Source organism: Leptinotarsa decemlineata, unplaced genomic scaffold, assembly GCF_025532065.1.
Source record: "Leptinotarsa decemlineata unplaced genomic scaffold, Ldec_3_MD MMD2_P_RNA_scaffold_6, whole genome shotgun sequence".
Lineage (NCBI taxonomy): Eukaryota > Metazoa > Arthropoda > Insecta > Coleoptera > Chrysomelidae > Leptinotarsa > Leptinotarsa decemlineata.
This window is the reverse complement of record NW_027412533.1, coordinates 13,801,373-13,821,079: the sequence shown is the minus strand read 5'-3', so window position 1 is coordinate 13,821,079 and position 19,707 is coordinate 13,801,373. Positions and strand designations below refer to the sequence as shown.

The 19,707-nt window shown below is 36.9% G+C and overlaps 2 protein-coding genes across 3 annotated transcripts in view; both read left to right on the top strand.

The window, feature by feature from the left end:
• Sox102F (transcription factor Sox102F) overlaps nt 1-19,707 on the top strand; it is a 615,532-nt gene that overhangs the window by 321,601 nt on the left and 274,224 nt on the right. The window lies entirely within an intron of this gene.
• On the top strand, nt 3-6,772 carry LOC141480198 (uncharacterized). The gene is made up of 3 exons (XM_074170088.1): nt 3-1,683; nt 1,754-5,797; nt 5,899-6,772. The coding sequence occupies exons 1-2, from the start codon at nt 3-5 to the stop codon at nt 4,978-4,980; spliced, it is 4,908 nt and encodes a 1,635-aa protein (XP_074026189.1). The 3' UTR covers nt 4,981-5,797; nt 5,899-6,772.

Genomic DNA, 19,707 nt, shown 5'->3' with positions numbered 1-19,707 from the left:
CAATGGAAGTCAATCGTTTATTAGGTGACGAAATAGTTCATGAGCTTATGATCCGTAGTTTACCTGTTCAGCGTACAGTCGCAGAAAATAGAGCAACCCTAAGAGCGGCGTTAAGAAATGAAAAGGAGGGAGAGGCGTCTTCTCTTCCAGTCGTTATTCTTTCACCTCAGGAAGAATTTTATGTTTGTAATAGAAAGTTACTTAGTTTGGAAAATGACATTGATAACTTTGATATTACTAATCGAGTGAACGAGAATAAGCGTATTACGTCTCGGCTTAACCATGTCCGTCTCAGATTGATTAGAGTAGCGGTGAACAATGATGCTCACTTGGAGGAAAGAAAAAAGTTGTTACTTACACGATGTGGTCAACTTCTTAGCAACTTAGAATCGATCAATGAAAATTTAGAGTTGATGGAGTCGCACAACCCAGAAATATCACAAGATGGTTCATTACTGAATGGGGTTAACGAAATTGGAGGACATATTTTGGATGAACAGAATCCTTTATTGCCTGAAGTGATATTAACAAACAATACTACTTTAAATAATAGATCAACCCGAGAGCTTGAAGCGGCACGGATAAATATGCAACGAACACTTACAGCTCTTCAAAACCAAGTGAATGAAGAAATTCCTCCGTTGATCGATTTCATCGAGGAAGAAGCTGATGTTCAACCTATTGGAAATGAAGCAGTTAGAAACCAATCTCAACGGATTCAAGAACATGTTAACACTAATCCAATTGGAAATAGACCATTACGGGAAACTGTTAGATTCAGTACAGACGCAGGACTTTCTCTTTTAGGGCACAACCCAACCCGGCCTCGAAGTTTCTTCTCGGATATGGGAAGAGGGGAAGAAGTGCATGGACGCACCTCAGAAAATTATAAGGATTTAATGAATTCTACTCGAGATATCACTTCAAGGCTTCGTAACCTCGCTTTTCAATCCGCTGATGATGCAATATTGGTTCATCAAAACCCAGAAGAGAGATTTCCGTATTTTGATGTATCAAGGTGGCGAATACACTTCGATGGGGAGTCGAGTGTTACCAACTTTTTGGAAAAAATTGAGGAGCTTCGTTTATCCCGCGGAGTTACAAAACAGCAGTTGCTAAGATCTGCTCCAGAATTATTCACGAAGGATGCTCTTTTCTGGTTTAGAACGCAAAACTTCAAGTCATGGGATAACCTGGTGGAAAAACTGAAGAAAGATTTCCTTCCTTATGATTATGAGTTTGATCTCTGGGAAGAAATACGCAAACGCACTCAAGGTTCCAAAGAACGAGTGATGACTTTCGTGGTGGCAATAGAGAATCTCTTCAATAAATTAGGCCCGAATAAACCCTCCGAAGAAGTTAGAGTTAAAACTATTCGTCGAAATTTGCTTCCTTACATTCAGTCTCAGCTAGCCTTGGAGGCAATTGATTCAGTTTCGGATTTGGTAAGACTAAGTCGCACAGTGGAGGAAACTGCGATCCGTACTCAGAAATTCTGTCCACCTCCAACGAACTACAAACAAATGTTAGAGCCAGAACTTGCCTACCGAAAACCACCTGGTAGCTCAGCTATTTCAGTTGTAAGTACTGATTGTGGTAATTCAACAAGAGTCCCGAGTTCAAGATCTGATCCTGTTACCGAATCTTCTCAAAACTGTTCTCAACCTTCCACCTCTTTGATTTGTTGGAACTGTCAAAAATCAGGACATCGATTTAAGAAGTGCACACAACCACGTAAAAGTTTTGTTTTAAGTGCGGACAAGCAGGCGTTATCGCAAGTACTTGCCAACAGTGTCCAAAAAACGGGCACAGAGGGTTGTGTTAGGGCAAACCCCACCCTCTTCTGAGAGCATAGCCCATTTAACCTCTACCAAAATAATAATTGACTTCGTCCTATCTCACGCTAAAAATGATGATAGACCATTTCTCAAAGTAGACATTTATGGGAAAGAATTCCTTTCTTTATTGGATTCTGGTTGTACTAGGACTACGTTAGGAAGTAAGGGATGGAACATTCTGAAAAATATTTGTCAGTTGGATAGAAGTGAGACACAGAAATGTACGGTTGCAAACGGAAAGGAGTGTAATATAATCGGAAGTATACGGGTTCCAATAAAACTTCGGGATCGCGTAATGACATTCGAAATTCTGGTTGTCCCTGAACTTCCCCACTATCTTATTTTAGGTATTGACTTCTGGTCGAAAATGGGAATTGTACCGGACCTTTACTCAGGAGAATGGACTTTCAGGTCTGAGGAAGGTGTTGTAACAACAGAGACCTGTGCGATCCACAGTACAGATCATCTTACCCCTGCACAGCGCAAAATATTAGATGACCTAATCGATAGTACTTTCCGGTCAATGGGAGACAAATTGGGTTGTACTGATAAAGTCGAACATCATATTCGAACCAACTCCCCACCGATAAAACAAAGACACTATCCACTCTCCCCTACATTACAAAGGCAAGTTAACATTGAATTGGAGAAAATGTTGGCAGAGGGGATAGTGGAACCTTCCAATTCACCATGGGCATCTCCCATTGTTCTTGTGAAAAAGCCCGACGGTCAATATAGATTCTGCGTGAACTATAAAAAACTGAATGAAGTAAGTCTTCCTGATGCCTACCCTTTACCATTCGTTAGTTCTACACTTGATAAGTTACGAGATGCAAAATTTCTGACCACACTGGACATAAAATCGGCGTATTGGCAAATTAAGGTGGCAGAAGCTTCCAGACCCCTTACGGCGTTTGTGGTGCCAACTCGAGGACTTTTCCAGTTTTGTAGAATGCCATTTGGTCTACATAACGCTCCAGCTACTTGGCAGCGATTTCTTGATGGAGTAGTGGGAGTGGACCTTGAGCAGTATGTGTTCGTTTATCTAGATGACGTGGTCATCTGTACTCCCACCTTCGATCAACACATCTCTGTTTTGAAAGAGGTTTTGTCTCGAATCATGGCCGCTGGATTGACCCTCAATAAAGAGAAATGTTGTTTTTGCAGACCAGAGTTGAAATATTTGGGATATGTTGTGAACTCGACCGGTTTATTGGTTGACCCTGGAAAAGTCGAGGCCATTATCCGCATTCCTACTCCTCGGAGTGTCTCTGAAGTAAGGAGGATAGTGGGTTTGACCTCGTGGTACCGTCGTTTCATACCCAACTTTTCAACTCTAACAGCTCCACTAACAGCTCTTTTGAAGAAGAATGCCAAATTTGTCTGGTCAGAGGAATGCGAGAGAGCATTAGATACAATTAAAGATCGGTTGATCTCAGCACCGGTCCTTTCCTGTCCCAATTTTGACCTACCATTCACCATACAAACGGATGCGTCAGATTACGGTTTGGGAGCGGTCCTATCACAACAGCACGAAGATGGCGAAAAGGTCGTGGCTTACCTGAGTCGTTCATTGACGAAGAGTGAACGTCGGTATACTACTACTGAAAAGGAGTGCCTTGCGGTGCTTTTCGCGGTGGAAAAACTTCGTCCTTATATCGAAGGATCGAAATTTTCAGTTGTAACTGACCACTATAGTCTGCGATGGTTGTTTCAGATCAAGGATCCAGTAGGGAGAATTGCGCGATGGGCACTACGTTTACAACAATATAATTTTGACATAATACATAGGAAGGGCAAAGAACACGTGGTACCTGACACTCTTTCTCGGGCGGTACCAATACTAGATGCAATTCTTGACGTGAACGATACAGAACAGACCCGTATAGATCATTCCAGTTCAGACAAGTGGTATTGTCGTATGGTTAATCAAGTCCAGAAATCTCCATCACGATATCCTCTATGGAGAGTAGAAACTAATAAACTCTATAAAAGAATTCGAGTGAAATACCCCAACCTGGATGACCCTTTAACCAAAGAATGGGTTCTAGTTGTACCCAAGGAAGAAAGGAAGGACCTCATTAGGGCTCACCACGATCCTCCAACTTGTGGACATCTCGGGTGTTTCAAAACCTTAGGACGTTTATCTCGATCATATTACTGGCCTAAAATGAAGACCGACGTAGCGAAATACATCCAGAATTGCGAAACCTGTTTGAGAACCAAGCCTGTTCAGAAGAAACCAGCCGGTCTAATGCTGAGTAAGACAACTACCGTATCTTATCCATTCCAGTTGGTATGTATGGATATAGTGGGACCCTTACCTAGAAGCTCCACCGGAAATAGTTACATTGTATCGGTATGTGACTGTTTCAGTAAGTTTTGCCTACTGTTTCCACTGAGAACGATTACTGCTACAAACGTTACCAGAATTCTAGAGGAACAAATTATCTTAGTATATGGTGCTCCTTATAAATTGATAACAGATAACGGACCTCAATTTAAAAGTAAACTATTTCGAAATGTAGTCAAGGAATATCAGATTACCCACTCCTTTACAGCCAATTATCACCCCCAAGCTAACCCCATTGAAAGAATACACCGAGTGGTCAAAACTATGCTCACGGCGTATGTCGGAGAAAATCATAAAGTTTGGGATAAATATTTAGCGAAAATTGCTTACGCAATCAGGTCGGCACGGCACGAAGTCACGGGAATGACCCCTAATTTCATTGTGTTTGGACGTGAGGTTAGCGTTTCTGGGAAAGATAATCCTGATACTGGAGATATTATAGAATTTAACCGAGAAGTAGATATTTCAACACGTAACGAGAATCTTAGAGAGGTTTTTCAAGATGTATCTCGAAGACTGAAGAAAGCATACGAGATCAGTAGAAAGGGATACAATCTAAGACGACGGGATGAGCGCTTTACTATATCACAGAAGGTTTGGAAAAGAAACCATGTCATCTCTGACGCGACTAGGGATTTCACAGCCAAGCTCGCTCCCAGGTTTGTAGGTCCGATGGTTGTGACTCGAATTGTGTCTCCATGGACTTATGAGCTTCAGGATGAGTTTGGCCGGGATTGCGGTATTTGGCACGCAAAAGATTTAAAAGCTCACCCCCCAGATTGTAACTGAAAATGAGTAGATTTTTTTATTATTTCTTTCGAAATTAGTATAGGTAGTTATTACGAAGATTTTTTTTTTGGTTCAAAGAAGTTTTTTTTTGCGAAAAAAAAACTTCTATCGGGAAAGAGGGGTGTGTTACGGGTTCAATTATACTGATACCTCCTAGTTTACTCATAACTTTAATAGCGCTCTCGTAAGCCAAAACATTATAGAATGTATTAAATCATTCAGGATGAATAACTTGAAGTCACTCAGTGATCTTGCACAGCAGAAAAATATCTGAAATAAAGTCATATTTTTAAAAATGTTCAATCAGCACAAGAAGTACTTTACCTACTTTGAATGCTTTCTCATTCAAGATACCAGTTTAGTTCATTGTGGATTTCCGAAAAGAATAAGAACATTATCTGTTTTATCACCATTCCTTAACTTTCCATTTTCATATAGGTTAGTTTGTTATTGTTTGGATAGAGGTTATCTAAAAGATCCAACCCTGCTAAATATTCAAAATTTGACAGAAAGGATGTCATTCATCTTCAGTATTCTCAACTTTGATGAAATGTCACTAATATTCCTAGTTTGACCTCCAGAATCTATCTGTTTCCTTTTTCCTTTTTTATTGTGGGCTTATCAAAGTGGAACATGTGGTTCTGATTTTCTCAAGTTATAGAGGATTTTCTGAGTCTGAAAAATAAAAAGTAGTTGTAAAACCATCAAGAAAATTGTCATAGGATTGATATTTCAACCATCCAATGTGGATTTTGGTTTTCAACTAACCTTAAACGTTTCCTGACGAAACTCTCTCGGAGACCACCCTCCATCGAAGGTAGGTATTCTGCTGGGACACATTCTGGGGATTATCCTCTAATAAGTGCATTTCATATGTATTAATGAATCCACAGGTTAGTAACTTTTCTGTCTTTTCAGGTCTCTTTTTGTTTAGTACCTAGTTTTACGTTTTCTCTGTACGAAGGATATTACCAGCTCCCACATCATTATGTCCTATAGCTATACACCAATTTAGCTAGCATGCATGTTTAGAACTTTGCTTTACACCTAACCGCTTGAAGACAGCTTCATCCCTGCTTAGTAGATAGAGCTTGCTTGATTTCCTCTGCTAGTTACAGTACAGACTTCCCCCAATCCTGATAAACTGGACGGACCTTGTATAGAAAGCCGTTGTTGGGGATTGCAAAAGAAAGGACAACCTCCAAAGGAATATACAAGTAGGATCTACTTCATTTATTAATTTTGCCTTGTACAACTTTTGCTTCTTTTTAACATATAAGGAACATTTCATATCACCAAGAATATTCCGTGAACTCGTAAGAGCAAGTAGTGGTATTTTGTAGTTAGCACCTAGAACATAGTGAATATTAAATATTAATTATCAATTAACCTTATGCATTGAACTGACACCTTTATTATTTTAAATCAAAACTAGCTACTTACCAAGACGTCTGTGAACCAATAGTATATATACTAACGGGGAAAACATTCGTAAATAATATCATTCTTGTATTATTTGAAACATCTATTTATTGATATATATATATGTATATATATTGTATTTATAATTGCAATTGCACATGCACCATATTGCAATTATTCAGACATTTGACAGTTTCTATTTAAGAATATAAAAATCGATCAGCTGATCGACCGTGGATTTATAGAGTAGAAGAATACGTTCCGATATACCGACGGCCCTAACTTTCGGAAATTCTATCCAGGGTTACATTGTTACAGGAAAGGGGTATTTACCCAAAGAGGGAAATTAATAAATATTATTTTTTTGTTATCTTTAGTGTCAAATAATTCATTTTACCCACCAACCCTCTACCGGCTGACTAATTTAGATTTTAGAGTTTTGTTTTTGAGTTATTTCTATTACGCCCCAATAATTTGATTTTCCATCTTAGTCGGCGTAATAATATATATATATTTATATATATATATATATATATATATATATATATATATATATATATATATATATATATATATATATATATACATTCATTTGTATTCCAATTTCGCTGTATATACTTGTTGCACTGATCTAGACATCATATTGTTTTTTTTTTCTCTTTTTCTTTAGTTCTTATGGTTGGATGGAAGACCAATCTCTGCGATGATTTATCAGATGCAGATATTGGATGTAATTGTATGAAACCATCAATAAAAGTCATTATTACTATTATTATTAATTTATCGGCCTGAACAAAATTCATACAAATACTTAGAGAGCGAAAATGAGAACATTCATCAGAACATTCAATTTGGAAAATAGCTGAACATTTTTTTATTTGATTCATTATGAAAAGAGAACAACTCAGAAAACTCACTTTGAATTGACTTGAAAAATTGAAGTTAGTCCTTTCAGTCTACCCATTGGGAAAATAAAGAAAAAAAGCAACAAAACTATTTTGGAATAATTTCGAAGCTGGCAGACCAATAATTCATATCGGAGAAAAAATACCAATTTAAACTTCTTCAAACTACATTTTTCTGTATCTGACAATATAAGTGAATTTACTCTTGCATCGATTTCTAATTTTGGATGTTGATACATCATAATTTGAGAACCACTGTATGTATTCAAGAATTGTCATCCGGCCTGTGAATTATTATATTTTTGTTAAAATTAATGCCTTATTTACAGTAGGAAGTCTAATTGGTGATGGTTGTTAACCCTCCCTAGTTTTGGTAGTGAATGTTTTTATGGCACGTTAAATGCAACTCGTGGAATAACTCTTCTGGATTCTCTTGAATAACTGTGTCAGGTGAAAGTTTCACTTTCGATTAAACTGGTACTGAAAAATGTAAGATATTTGCCTTCTATTTTTGGGGTAGAATAAATAACTTCCAACTTTTCTAACACACGAAATAAAAATAACCAAGTACATAATTTTGTTCTTCTGTGTGAAAGCCTGATTTGAAAATATGATCACCTATCACAAAATCACAATACTTTTCCTCCTGACGAATCATGAAAAAGAAAGTTAATAGTTTTCATATAAAATAAAATCAACAATAAAAATCAATTGGCGCTCCTGGGCGACTTCATTGATTCCAGTGGCGCATTTGCTTTTTCAGCTGCAGGAAAACCCGGAAAAACCTGCAGCACCACATCATCTGAAGATCTTGATCTAACAATGTCCTCTCTCTTATAAAACAAAATGTAGGGTGTCTCCAGAGGCTCCAATAAATTCAATGCATCGCCAGAACACTTCGTGACACGACTATCGTCAAACTTAAACCAGTTCGTCTTTGACCAAGGCGTAATAATGACCAAATTCAACGCCAGAACCACAGTGAACAATGACTGCATTAATATTATAATAGTGATCTGCTCGGTTGAAATGTTCATCTATTTCGAACCTTCCAAAGAGTTTTTTGCTTTCGTTAGAGATTGAGTCTTGTTTGAAAATCATCAGTGTTATTATTAGAATGACTGGTGCATCAGATATACTTGTTTCCTTATAACAGTCAGTTTGTTTGGCGCATGTTTGACAATACAGTCGATCATCATCTGTTAAAAATTTCATTTTCAGATGATTTAACAATAAGCTTTGCACGGACTGGTTATTAATCATATTAGGAAAAGCTAGATGTAGTTCCAGAAATTCACATAAGTTTTCGGTACTTCTTGAACATTTACCACAAAGTAAACAAGTGAGCATTTTTCCAGCAACAGATTTACAAACACAAGACGAGATGGGCTGTATGGAATCATTCAGTCCAGAGCGGTCAGGAGTATTGATTTTGCTATTGTTTTGCTCACGAAGAGTATTCAACAAGAATCCCAAGAATTTGGAACAATCCTATTGTTATCCTAACGAGTATCTAGTGGACTACAAAGACTCCAGGAAATCGGTTGGAGGGAAAGATGATACCTTCTTAAAAAACTGCAGCTGCATGAACAGGTGTTTGAGTTTGATGAATAAGTAGGAAACATTTCCGTTCTCGTTCATCATTAAAACTTCGTTCTTGAAATTCTTCGTCATGAACAACACTTGTAAAATGCTGTTCATGTAGCAAGTGTTTCCTAAATTATGCAATCCAATTTTCTTCTCTAGATTTTCAGGACAAGTATCTACTGATTCGTAAGAAAGACCATGTTTCACAGAATCTCCAGAAGAACCATTTCTCAAGCTGCGATCGATACTTTCAAGTGAAGAAGGGTTTCGTAGAGAGATCAATTCGGCTCTTGCTTCATGAAGCTCTTCCACTGAAAGGGAACCAGTTCTACGAGGACTGCAACTCACATTTGGGGAGAAAGAATGGCCTGAGTCCACTGACCGCACTGTTTTCATATTTTCAGATTTTGTACCTCAATATTTCAATATTTCCTTTCTCCATAACTTGTAGATTTTGTAAATATATAATAACTTGTTTTTTAGCCTGACCCTGACGTTCGTTATGTCCTGTGTTGATCGTTGTGCAATGAAAATGTTATTATTATTATTACTATTGGAAATGTCTAATGATAACAATATCAAACACGGTTGAAGTTGCTATTGTAAAGTGAAACACGTGGTGAAAACTTCATAGTGGAGTATTTCTGAAGCGTTTATTGTGGACTATACTCACACTGAATCATTTCATAGAGAAATAACTACTGTGAAATATTTGAAAGTGAAAGTTTTTAGATAATACTGGACAATATTGTGAAATTTCCACAAAAAGTTTACAAAATTTTATTAAACATATTAAACACGTGTTGCGATTTTGCAAACTGTTTTGTAAAGATCAGAAAAGAAAGTGTTTTCAGAATGCTACATTTCGTCTCTGGACAATATTCATCAACTTTTTCGATACTCGAAATGAAATTATTCAAGATATTTTCACGCCATGAGAAAATAGACACTTTTATACGCCATCTGTCAATATCGGTGTTTCATAGTTGTAGTTTGATATCATTACATATAAGTCTGAATTCGTTTGATAGTGAATAGAGGTGAGTCACATTAGTCAAAATTAATTGTGATGTGAGCATATGATTGAATCACATCTGAATATAACAAATTAAAAGCAACAAAAAAAATTAACTCTCTCTTGAGATTTCCACTGAACAATTTTACAAAAACGCAACAGGTGTTTAGCCTTACAATGGCTTCTTCGGGCGTGTCTTTACTGTAAGATACGCCCGAAGAAACCATTGTATGGCGAAACACGTGTTACGTTTTTGTGAAGTTTTTTAGTGAAAAATCTCACAATATAGTGTTTTTTGAATAAGTTAGTTATGGATTTTCATTAAGTATAGCGAATTCCATCATATAACAAGTTATAAGCAGTATCAAAAATCCATCATCTCGATATTAATTTCGAAATATTGAGAATAGAGTTGAAATGTGTATTAAAATTCATAAACTCAGTACGATTTGAACTCACTATTAACAATACTTTATCTAGAAATGGTATTCTCGCATCTTGGTATCAATTTCAAGCACCCTTCACTTGAAATCAAATGAATGTCACGGTGAAAAGGAACACGTAAGAGCAAGCCATAAACATCCACTATTGCACTTGTTCATCATAAGGTCTCAATCCATCTGCTACGTTGTTTACAAATGCTGAATAGGTGGCATGCAGTCTACACTAAGGAACTTATTTATAGCCGACACTCCTTTCCTTGGAGACCAAACATCCTTTCTCTTTGAACACAAACAATAACTTCAAAAAAGTAACAGAAAAACTGAAAAAAGTATATTGAATCATAAAACTGATTAGAAGGAAGAAACTTAGGTAAAAAATTGGTCTTCAGATATATTCATATTGATATGATGATGTTATTATTGAAATAATTCACAACCCTATGATTAAAAATATGGTTTGGATGCCAAAATGAAGTGTTCTTCTAACCAATTTCAAAATAAACTAATGTTGTATGTTTTGTTTCACACAGTGTCAATTGCGGAATTTTTTGAAGTAATAACTTCTTATGGGATGATAACCTCGTTACGTTACGATTTACGGCGCCAGTCTGTCTGACTTCCGGTTCTCTCACGCACACAGCAATGGCAGGCAGGCTCCTCCTCTCTCACTCTAGCCCACAACGCTGGCCGTATTTTGGACAGGCGCATCTCCCACCTCTCTTCGCATAACTCAGTGTTAATTGTGCGATTGACATATACTGTTGACAGTGAGAATATAATCTAAAACTATCACCGCTTCGGAAAGTGATTATGAAAATATTTGATGAGACAAGCAGAATATGATCCTCGGAACATTACAGAATCTCTTACCGGAAGCTATAATTCAATACGATTTATCAATAACAAAAATGCATGCTTGCCACGATTACTTGATATTTTATAAGTATTGTAATGCTGAATAATCGTAAACAATATATATTCATAACAGCATTGATTTTTTTCATAATCACTATCAAAAGCGGTGATAGTTTTAGGTTATGTCAACAGCGTATGTCGATCGCTTATATTAGTTTAAGTTATCACTTCTGTCGGGCGTCCCAATACACACACACATTTTTTTGATATTATTTCTCCTGTCTCTATTTCTCTCCCTCTCTCTCTCTCATTTTATGTGTAAGCAAAAGTCTAATATTTTTCTGTGATATCCATAGAAATAACTCTTGATAACACATAACTCATTTACATTACAACCATTGTTGTTTCAACAGTTGTGAATCAAGACATCTCATTAGCTTCTATTCGAAAAAACAATGGCCCCAATCTGGATTTTGGGACACGGGTATGGTGTATTATTTGATTCAACTCACTAAATCCGTGATCTAACAGTGTTCTTGATAATATAATGCGAGTGGTTTGATTGAAAATCTCATGAAAAAAATTATTGAAAATTTTTTACTTATATGTATATACTTTTCCAGTTTTGCAGGTTTCCTAACATCAGAAAAGATTTGAAAACACAGTTATTCAAAGTACTTCCGGTTCGATTATAAAATGAAGCAATGATATCCTTTTTATGATCATCTTGAATACTCAAATCAGTAGACAAGAAATGATACTATTATTTTGATCATCAATATTCCTCAATACAACCAAAAATCAGGTTCTCGAATTTTTCAACAAGTTGTGTCGCGCTATCTCAAAAGAAAAAAAACAAATTTCTTTTCTGTATCATGTTGATTCTTGATAGTCACCACTCGACAATTCAAACCAACTACTACATATTTATAATGCTAACGTTTCGGTGAATAGTTTTTCCTTCCACAGGGCTACAACAACTACATGTTCTAACGATACGCCTATGCAAAAGTAGAGTGAAATTATCTGTGAAAAAGAGACAGGTCCCCAAACTTCTTTCGATCTTCGAGGCTATCTCAGTTCCCTTGCACCTTTCAGACCTAGACAAAGTGAAATATCAAGTCCAAAAGGTGGGTGACTTTTGTATGTGGGTATATTGATATTTGCTTCCGGAAAACATATCGATGATCATTTGATGCGTTGAAGCAATTGAAATATTTAAGAATATGATACTTGTGATGCACTGTTTGGAACCTTTGGTGTAGTAATGAATATTACTGGAGGTTTTTCCCAACATCAAACCGTTATTGTGACACCTCGATACGTGTTTCAATCACCAAGTGATCATCTTCAAGTGGAAGATTGAGCTTTAGTTTGAACTTTGAACTTTAGTTTAATCTTTCTCTTGAAGATGATTACTTGGTGATCGAAATACGTGTCGAGGTGTTAAAATAACGGTTTGGTGTTGGGAAAAAACTCCAGTACTATTGATTTTGAGAATATGATGATTGAGCAATATAGTGAAGCGACTGATCTATAGTTATTTGGAAAATTGTTCTTGCTCTATTTTTCGTGAGACAAGTTGAAGAGCCTACAAAACACAGGTGCATTGAAGCACAGAAGCTTCATTGATATTGAGCTCTTTCAGTTTTTATTGGAATACAAGGTCGGAAAGAAATGTCTAACACTGTGGATTGTACAGTGGATATGGTGCGTGGGGTTTTTGTTGAACATCAAATGTCTAGTAGATACAAATTATTCAGCATGTAAATCAATTTTTATGGTCAGACGACCCCAAAGAAGACTTTGAAGAGATTGTATAAAGTCCAGAATTGATATACGAGTATATTGGTTATTAAGAATGGACCTAGAAGACCAGAAAATCCTCCAATTCGATAAGGTATCTTATTAATTTAATGGTGTTTGCAAGTATTGTGAATCACTTGAGAGACGATATTCGCAACTGATCAATCTAGTAATTGTATTTATGTGTTATTATCTCAAACAATATGACTAGTTGGTTCATGTTGTTGGCTCAGATAATATCAAAGTTTTCAGCTGTCAGTATTTCACCTCAGAAGAACTTCACACTGTTGCGCAAAATACGTGAAATTCGTGCATTTTTTTATTATATTTGCGCATTTTTTGCGCTTTTGAGTTTCTGCGCACTTTACACCCTGCCGCTCTACTTCAGCAGATCAATGGTATATCGTTTAACGATTCAGTAATACACTTAAAACTTTTTTTGCAAACAATAAAAGTGGATTGACCAAAACCACTTGTTCTGTTATGTATGTTCTGTGCATCAGTTACAGGTCACAGATTGATCTGTAACACTTGACAGAAAAACTGTCATGAGGAATGACAAATGTCATTGTGTATTTTCAATGCCTTCGAGCATTTGTTACGCTTATTGGTTTTTGCGGATTTACTGTACATTTTACAACATCCCAAATTGTCTTAACATATCCTTTTCACCTCAAAGTGCCTCAGACCCACTATTCAGTATTAAATTTTCGATGAAACGAACAGTCCAAAGAGATTGACGTATTCACCCATTCTGCATTTATGTTCTACGAACTTAAAAATTTGGTTTATTAGCTGTGGTCTGCAGGTTTTTGTCTGCAACAGCAGAAGACATCATCAATTAAGGCTGTACATAATGCCGAAAACAGCGAATAATCTGTTGGTTGGTACAGGGAGGTTTTGAGGTTATGATTCAATGAAATACTATTTCGAGCTTTTCAATCAAATTTTGCAGATTTTCAGTCCAAGTTCCTGATAAATGCTTCTTTGTCATAAAAAGATTTTTTTTTCATATTTGGACGATATATAAGTGAATAATTTTTGCCCATTCTCTGACAAATTATCGACTCCACAAGCTGCAGTGGGTGATCGGTGTCCAAGATTCGAGTGTTGAGTGATCTCCATGCAAATCCTGAAGCGCCATTAATTCCGAAACAAAATAACAGAGCACAATTATTCACGCTCGTTGACAAATCACCCCATTTTTCATTGCACCCAAGATCGATACAAAAGTTGTTTTGTTTTTGCTCGTGCAGCCATTGCAACGGCTCTAAACTATAGACGAGATGCAAATAAAAACACGGCACTGTTAATGAGATAAAAACCCCATTAATTTCTGCATTTAGTCTCGTGAACGACACAATAAATATATAGCAGCATCCTCGAGCTTGATTGTGAATTCCGTGGCTCTGCTTCTCTAATTGGATGAAGGAATAATTATTTGTTGGCGTTTGATATTTTCAGGTCGGATTTTGTCGGATATGTAATTACTTCAAAGATGTAGTCATCATATTCAAATTATTGTGACTTTTATAAATATTCACGGGATGGCATTCTTTGGTGCATATGAAATCAAACATAAAAATATTATGCAGTCGAGATTATATTTTGTATCAATTTATAGGAACTCATTGAATTACTCCTATTCATAGTGCCCACGTTTTCTTATAGTATGGCTTTTCATTTCAGAAATCAAGTGAAAGTAATCTAATACAGAGATCCCCAAAACTTCTATTCACTTTATTCATATGTATATATGTAAATATTAAAATCAATAATTTTTTTTTTCCTTCACATACAAACAATACACTAATTTGAAATATATTTTTGTGTTATAGGGAGAAACGAAATTTACAGTCAAATACGCTTTTGAATTACCCTGTTTATACAATCAGTCGAGCTTTAATCTCCGAAGACGACACTAAAATCAAAATACAATGAACAAGAGTCTTAAAACGGACACTTCTCGCAAGTAAAATGAGCTTGAAATATTTAAAAATTAATAATTATAAGAAAACAAAATTCGAACAACGATGTCAGAGTTGTCAAACGTTTGAATATCTGATACGGTAATGTCACATTCAAGATGCGTGTGTACAAAAGGGGGGGGATTTTGACAAAACAAAGGCGAATATACTCAAGTATACCAGCAAAATGAAACCATGTATCTCAGCATCATAGACAAATTCTCATACTGGGGATTCATCAATGAATGGTTTTTTCCACTGCGGGATGAAAAGTTTGGTTTTTGTGTCCTCTATGCGGGACAAAAGTGCCTCGTTCTCTTCAGGTTAGATAACACCAACGTGCATGCTCCTAAGTTACCTTTTCTTTCGATAGCCTAGCGCCTTCGGCTCGGGTGACAGAATTTCGCGGGCGAGATTGCCGTACTTTTCTCTCTAGGTGCCTAATATACTATTTTTCGCCGTTTGTGAGATTTATTCAAATACCGACTGAACTCACCGACTGAAAAAGTTAAATCGATGAACGTTTTTCTTCCTTTTACATTCGAATATTTTTTCATTTTCATTGATATATTATATCACCAGAGATGACCCTCAGGGTGGTGTACTATTCCGATTTCTATGGCCAATCCTGATAGACATTTTGTTCGAGAGGAGAGGTATAGATCTACAAGCTTATGCAGGTGTCATCTTGGCAAATACCACGTTGGTGATGCTAGCTTTCGATATCCTCCAAAAAATTTCAGAAGAACATCTTCTAGCTGGTGACAGAGGGAGCCGCAAACCCCAGTAAAATGTGCTAGTTACCTATTCCAGGTAGAGGACTTTGGATGATTCAGTTCCACTGTCTTTCATTGGTGAGATTATTTGGAGAGGTATCATCCTCATTAAAAATATGACCTGAAATGATCACTTGGAAGGTTCGCAGACTATCTATATGTACTTTTTGGGGGATCTGTTGAGAATCTTGGGAACTTGGGGCTCAAACAATTTCATTGAACATATGAGGCAATTGTTAGACCAATGATCACGTCCATCTAAATTGCCTGATGACCGAAAGCTTCGCAGCGAACCATTCAGGCAAAGCTTCCTGGTGCACAGAGACATACTAGCTTGTCCATTTCCGGTACTATCATCTCTACACTGTCAGCAGCCATTGAAAATCCTCTAAATCCATACCCCTCCCCACATCTCTCTGGAAAGATGCGGTCAACATTCAGAACAAGACACATTTCTAATTACTGCTTGCCAATCCCAACGAATCTAGATCCTTCTGGTCGGTAGCTAAAGCTGTTATTCAAAACTGTACAAAATCCACAATTCCACCACTGACACAAGCGGATGGTACAAATACAACAACAGCCATAGAAAAAGCAAATCTAGTAGCTGAACAATTTGCCTCTTCCTCCATAGTCGATTTTCTGAGACGTCTGGTTAGGCGAATTCTGAAGCAGCTCAATATCAACAAGGCATATCTGGTCCTGATGAAGTGTCTGTCTTCGTGCGCAAAAAGTGTGCAAATGAACTCGCACTAGTATTTTGCAGACTTTTAAACTTGTCTTACAAGAAAGGTGTTTGTTTTTCTGGTTGGAAGATTGCTCGCGTTTAGCGTAATCCTAAAATGGGCAAGAAAAATTCTGCAAATAACTATAGACCAGTCGCTTAGCTATCAGTGATATCATGAAGAAAGCCGTAAACCAACATATCTTTAATATTTGTATGGCTTCAACATCTTGAGCGATCATCAATATGGGTTTTGGAAACAAAGATCAACAGGCGACCTTCTATCATATGTCACACATATTTGGAATAACGCAATCGAGAAACATGGATAGTTAAGAGCTGTAGCGCTTGATATTTCTGAGGCCTCCAACCGTGTGTGGCACGAGGGTTTGCTAGCCAAACCCCGAAGCTATGGTTTGGCGGATCATTTATGTGTATGAGTCTTCAGCATCCTGAAAGAATGTTCCCTGCAAGTAGCCGTCGTTGGATATCTCTCGAATACTTATATTGTCTCGAACACATTTTTTATCGTATATCAACGACTTATTGAAAAAGTCATAAATCCAATGTATTGCTTTGCTGGCGACAGCACACTTGTTTTGTCATTCCATTTAGATTCCAGGACATCGGCTGCGGATGCACATCTTCACCGGCAGCAGAAGGTTGCATATCTTAATGATGATCTAAAAGTAATTTCGAATTAGCGTGGAAGTAACCAGGTTCAATTCAATGCCACAAAAACCCAGGCATCGGTTTTCTCCAAGAGATAAATGTCTTCGAACCAGATAGAATAATGTCAGGTCAAACAGTTCCACTTTCTGCTTCAATAACTTTGTTAGGGGTTAAAATGGACATCAATATGTCTTGGCACAATCGTATCGCTGGAATTGCATAATCCGCTTCTCAAAAGCTTGAAACACTGATCCGAAGTAGAAAACTATACACACTTTAGCAAGTTTCGATGCTTCATAAAGCACAGGTCAGACCTTCCTTGGAGTATTGTTCTCATGTATGGAGCTCCGCCTGATTGGAGACGCGAATATCACTTGCAACCTTGATAGTCTGGAACATTGAAGAAAGGTTGGAGATTGGTCTTTCTTCTATAGATACTTTCACGGGAAGTGTTCAAGTGCGGTGCATATCAGAAATTTGCGATGGACTGTGACGGCTCATCGTTTTGAGGTTCAACTCAATACACTTCGAACTTCACTATTCAAGAACTCTTCCATTTGAAGAAGTGTGTTTATGTGGAATAAACTTCTTCAGATCGTTTTTCCAAATGGATTTAATCTCCAGCGATACAAATCCAATGTGAATCACCACTACTTTCGCATAGGCACCACTCTTAGAGCTCTTAGATTTTCCTATAGTGCTTGTGTTGTATCCTCTAAAAAAAAGCACGCTCATGTGGAGCGTAGCAGACTACTGAATAACATCGAAAACATTCTGAAAATGTCCTCCAACGCACAATGCCTCCTTGTACATTAACGATATACAAGCATCATATAAGACCACAATAGTGCTCTGCTAACGATATGACATTTCCTCTTCTTTTCATTCAGATGGCCGACAAGAAAAAAATTCGTAATGAAGATTCGAACGAAATAGTGGCGTGGGGTAGTAGGAACTAAGGAGAGCTCAATGCTGAGAAAATTCTAGCATGATTGGTCCAAGAAGGATTTCAAATGACACTTTTTATTTTTTTGAAAAATGGTAATTTTAATAGGTGACGAATAACATTCAGTAATAAATGTTGATATTATTATGGTCTTTTTCAATTCGAAAACATAGCATTGTCCAATGAAAACATTTTCCATGTTTTGAACAAATTGATTTATATGTAATTCGGCATTCATTTCTTTCATAAAATCTGTTAAAATATGTTTTCCGCTAATCAGCTGTGCGATTTCTATATGGAGTGTTGGTTATTTCAGATGTGCTCTTCTATCAGAATATATAAGCATGATTCACCATTCGTTCATTTTATTTTACTTACTTTGTACATGTTCTAATATTTATACAATATCATAGGAGAGGATCAAGAATAGAAAAGTTGAACTCTATATAAAAATAATACACGGATGCATATGTGTATATGAATGGATGTCAAATGAAATGAACTGCATCAAAAACGAACACCACCTCATGTCGACTGTTCTCGAGTGAACTCCACCACTGCCTTCATCCATTATTTCCGCTGAAGAGGCCAACTCGGCGTGGAGTGCCTCTCCGGCATCGGCCTGCTGGTTTTTAAGAACCTCTACAGCCTTGCGAATAATAACTTCGTCCATTGTTGGGGGCCGGGAAGTGACTAGCGCCAATGGAGTCATGCATACGGAAATGCAATTGGCGTCAGGTCGACTATTTCAATGTTAGCGGTGCTACTGGGCTAGACCACTAGACTCGATTCATTATTTTCGCAACTAATGATCAATTAGTTTATCTATGGAAGATGGGAAATTTTTAATATGATTTGAGTGACTTCGATTGGTGACAACGGTTGTGGTTTTGAAAATAACCGGTTTGTGTGGTAACGTTTTGAAATAGACAATGAAGTTTGCCAAAATGCAAGGCTCTAGGTTTGTTTTACTAATACGGGTTGACGGTTGGACAAATTTGTCAAATTTGTTAATTCCATTCACCCATCAATTAAATTTACCACTGAAATGGAGGTGAATGAATCAATAAATTTTCTCTACGTGACTGTTACAGAAAATGATAATGAAAATAATTTTGCAATTTTCTGCGAACTAACTTATGCGGACATTGTCATACATAATTCCCCAACTTAAATTGGCAGTGTTCAATACTATGCTCCACAGACTACTGTATATTCCATTTTCAGAAAATCATTTTCAGAAAGAACTAAATTCTATCAAACACATTGCTGTCAACAACGGTTACAAGGTAGATATTATCGATTCCATTCTTCCTGAAAAAACTGCTAAAACAAGACATTTACCAAGTGTACTCCTCTTTAAAAAACAATAACAAGCGTCATAGATCATTGACATTCTTTGGTGAAGCGACCAACAACTTCGCCGGTTCCTTGAAAGGGACAGACTAGGACATGGTTCAGCAGACAGATAATTTTAGGTTAGGTTAGGTTCATTGAAAACAATAAAGACAAAACTTCACTGCAAATTAAGTTGACTGGTGATTCTTGCCGAAAACTTTCTAATGGCCAAACGGGAAGAACCTTTTCCCGAAGAACAAAAGAACATAGG